Source organism: Nothobranchius furzeri, chromosome 12, assembly GCF_043380555.1.
Source record: "Nothobranchius furzeri strain GRZ-AD chromosome 12, NfurGRZ-RIMD1, whole genome shotgun sequence".
NCBI lineage: Eukaryota > Metazoa > Chordata > Actinopteri > Cyprinodontiformes > Nothobranchiidae > Nothobranchius > Nothobranchius furzeri.
Genome location: NC_091752.1, coordinates 15,962,175 through 15,965,799, shown reverse-complemented (window position 1 = coordinate 15,965,799; position 3,625 = coordinate 15,962,175). Strand labels below are relative to the sequence as shown.

The window sequence follows — 3,625 nt, the reverse complement described above, 5'->3', positions numbered from 1 at the left end:
GCCCAGCAGCTTCCAAGCAAATGAGAAGAAAAAGTAGTATTCGTGGCCTTGAGAAATGTTTTTTGAAAAGAAAAGTGACGGAAATCATTTTTATAAAAGTTCGTTTCCTTTGGATCAACAAGTTGCCCTCCGTGCGTAATTTCCATCAGATTAGAGTTCAAGTAGCCTACTATAATCTGCGAGACACGTGATCGAGAGAAGTCACTTCAGCTACAACTAATTTCATCCGAGAAGAAGAGAGAAACGCTCTGGCTACTCTTGGGAGAAAAAAACCCATCTCGTTGGAGTGGAGACATCGGCTTCATGAGACGCTTGGCTGGTCACCGTTTGGTCATTTTGCGCGCAGAAAGTGGAACAAAACAGAAGCGGGATCTGAACGAATGCGGCTGAGATTTCCTCCCAGCACCCCAGACTGTTGAATGTGTTCTACACCCTGCCGGTTTAAGGTGTCTCACGTTATCAGCAGCTGTTCTGATGTCGAAGAAACGGAAAAGTCTCGACGACCCCGAGTGTCTGTCAGCAGGAAGCAGCGGGCAAGGTAGGAACCGTGCGGGTCCGAGATGACAGTTTGGAAGTGAACCTTCTTCCAGAGCGCACGAGTAAACTATTTTATTTATAGGGAGTTATTCCATCAATTGCTTCATTCATTCAGCCATTTCTTTCTGCTTGAACTTTCCTGAAAATGCGTAAAAGTCAAATTTCCACAATGCGCATTTAGATCAACCAAATAAACAAATCCTATTTAATTCATTAAACTCACTCTGTTGGAAATGTTTGATTATTTACCCACAAAAATGTTAAATAGCATTCAGTAAAACGACATTTTTTTAAATTATTATCCAAAAAGTAGGCTACTCACTGATGGTTAAATGATCAACCTGCCATGTAATCTGCATGTTTTCTGAACTATGAAGAAAAAACAAATAACTAAATGAATGAATATGATTGATTTGAGACATTAACTAAATAACACACAAGGTGACTCAAATCATTTAAAGTTTAAATGTTCACCAGCTGGACTAAAGATGTGTCTTCCAACATGAATATTGCAGCCATAAAGGATGAATGATGAGTTGTGATGAGTTTCTTCTTTAAAGAGCAAGTCACCCCCAAATCAACTTTTTTTTGCTGATTAACTATGTAAACAAGTGTCTAATTGTGCTGCAGACAAGTGTAGTCAATAATTTGGCACTTCAGTGCATCTTAGTTAAATTTTAAATATTCTGCCTAAAACTCGTTGTTGTCTGGTAAAAACTCTGCACTGTATTAGAATTTAAATCTACCACCGCTATTGGCTAAGAGGTATGCTATGATGTAAGCTGGTACATTATGATGTCACAATGCCATTGTGAGCCTGTGTGTGTGTGTGTGTTTGTTAGCGGCTCCGCCCTCTTAGTCTGCTGGGCAGCAGCATTTGTTGCATTTTTCAAACATGAAGTGGGAGTGAAGTAAGTTTCTATTAAGGGGTGACTTGCTCTTTAAGTTGTTTTTTATGACATTTAAAAATTCGTTTGGGAGTTTTCGCCAAAGTTTCTACAAAAGTAAAGTAAAGTCCTGATGAACATGAATTTTTTAAAAATTAGAGCTGCCTGCGTGTGAAAAGCTAAGAGTTCTCCAATCTGACTAATATTTTATCTTAATCCCACCAAGAAAATTGTGTTCAGGATAAAAGGAAGAATCAACAGAAAACACACACACACACACACACACACACACACACACACACACACACACACACACACACACACACGGCAGGCAGGCAGGCAGGCAGGCACGCACGCACACACACACACACACACACACACACACACACACACAGTAACAAACAGTGTTGTCAGGTCTCTTTGAGATTAAACACCATGTGGCATATGGAAGACTTAATCCAGGATGATTCCAGGGACTTGGCATAAAAATATTTTATGAAGAGAAAAGTAAAAAAAAAACTATGATTTTTATGTATAACTTAGATCAAACTGACACCATTTTCATTATAAATGTCTGCACATGCACTCTAAAAAATAAAACGTTGAATTTTCTTAACCAAGTTATGTCACCTGGTTTCACTAAACCTAGTTGCTCAGATGTAAAGAGTAACATTTCCTTTTAACATAAAAAAGTATAACAATGTAGTCTCACGGTCACGTTATTGGGTATAATCAGCCAACATGGTGGCAATCTATAATCTATTTAGACATGCAAACATGGTCAATATGAGCCCTTGCAGTTCAAACCGAGCTTCAGAATGGGGAAGAAAGGTGGCTTAAGTGACTTTGAAAGTGGCATGGTTGTTGGCGCCAGATGGGCTGGTCTGAGAATTTCAGAAAACGCTAATCTTCTGGGATCGCCACGCACAACCATCTCTAGGTCTAACCCCAGCTTTCCACCGGAGCCGTCAGCAGCACGTTACTGCAGCAGCACGTCATAGCTGCTGATAGGAACCGCTGTGGTCAACAGAACCTTTTCCACTGGAGCCGTCAGCAGCGCGAGTCGGCCGCGTCTCAGGAGCAGCATGTTGCGGCCTTTACGCGCCGGTTCTATTTTCTATGCGCGACGCCTCTGAAACGGGTCAAGTTCAACATTTTTGGGGAAGGAAAGACAGGAAATCTTTCGCGGAAATGGAGAGAAGCTCCCGAGATTTTCAGAATAAAGAAACGTACTGCCTTCCGGTTGCTTTACTTTTAAAAAACGTTACTAAATGTGTGGCCCCGTGAGAAGTTATCACCTAGCTAGCGGTCTCCTTTGTTTTTCAGGTCCGTATTAGCGATTATAAAATGGACAGAACCTAAAACACAAACCTTTTGGGGCCATGTTGTAGTTTTCTCCTGCTTGTTGTTGTGTTTACTGACGAAGTCACTCGTGTGACTTCGTGCTCAGTCGGTGACAGCTGCTCCCCTGCTGCTTCGCATCTCGTGGGAAGGGCCAAGCAGCAGTTTACGCAAGCAAGACGTGCTGCTGCAGTAACGTGCTGCTGACGGCTCCTGTGGAAAGCCGGGGTTACAGAGAATGGCCCGAAAAAGGGAAAACATCCAGTGAGCAGCAGTTCTGTGGGCAAAATTGCCTTGTTGATGCCAGAGGTCAGAGGAGAATGGCCAGACTGATATGAGCTGATAGAAAGGGACAATAACGTACATAACCACTTGTTACAGAAGAGCATCTCTGAACGCACAACAGGTCGAACCTTGAGGCAGATGGGCTGCAGCAGCAGAAGATCTCACACAGGCTCACCAAAATTGGACAATAGAAGATTGGAAAAATGTTTCCTGGTCTGATGAGTCTGGGTTTATGGTGCAGCATTCAGATGGTAGGGTCAGAATTTGGCGTCAACAACATGAAAGCATGGATCCATCCTGCCTTGTATGAACAGTTCAGACTGGTAGTGATGGTGTGGGGGACATTTTCTTTGAGCCCCTTAGTACAAATTGATCATTGTTTCAACGCTGCAACCTACCTGAGTATTGTTGCTGACCATATACACCCCTTATGACCACAGTGTACCCATCTGATGGCTACTTCCAGCAGGATAATGTCTCATAAATCTTGCTTTATGTGACTGGTTTCTTGAACATGACAATACACAGATGGCCTCCACAGTCACCAGATCTCAATCCAATAGATAGAGAACTTT

General features: G+C 42.3%; 1 protein-coding gene across 1 annotated transcript in view; it reads left to right on the top strand.

The window, feature by feature from the left end:
• The first annotated feature begins 349 nt into the window (after window positions 1-349).
• The window catches only part of pde10a (phosphodiesterase 10A), an 80,732-nt gene continuing 77,456 nt past the window's right edge, over window positions 350-3,625 (top strand). Inside the window, exon 1 of the mRNA XM_015944489.3 lies at window positions 350-538. Coding sequence (XP_015799975.3) covers window positions 475-538 — 64 coding nt within the window. The 5' untranslated portion in view covers window positions 350-474. The remainder of the gene's footprint in view (window positions 539-3,625) is intronic.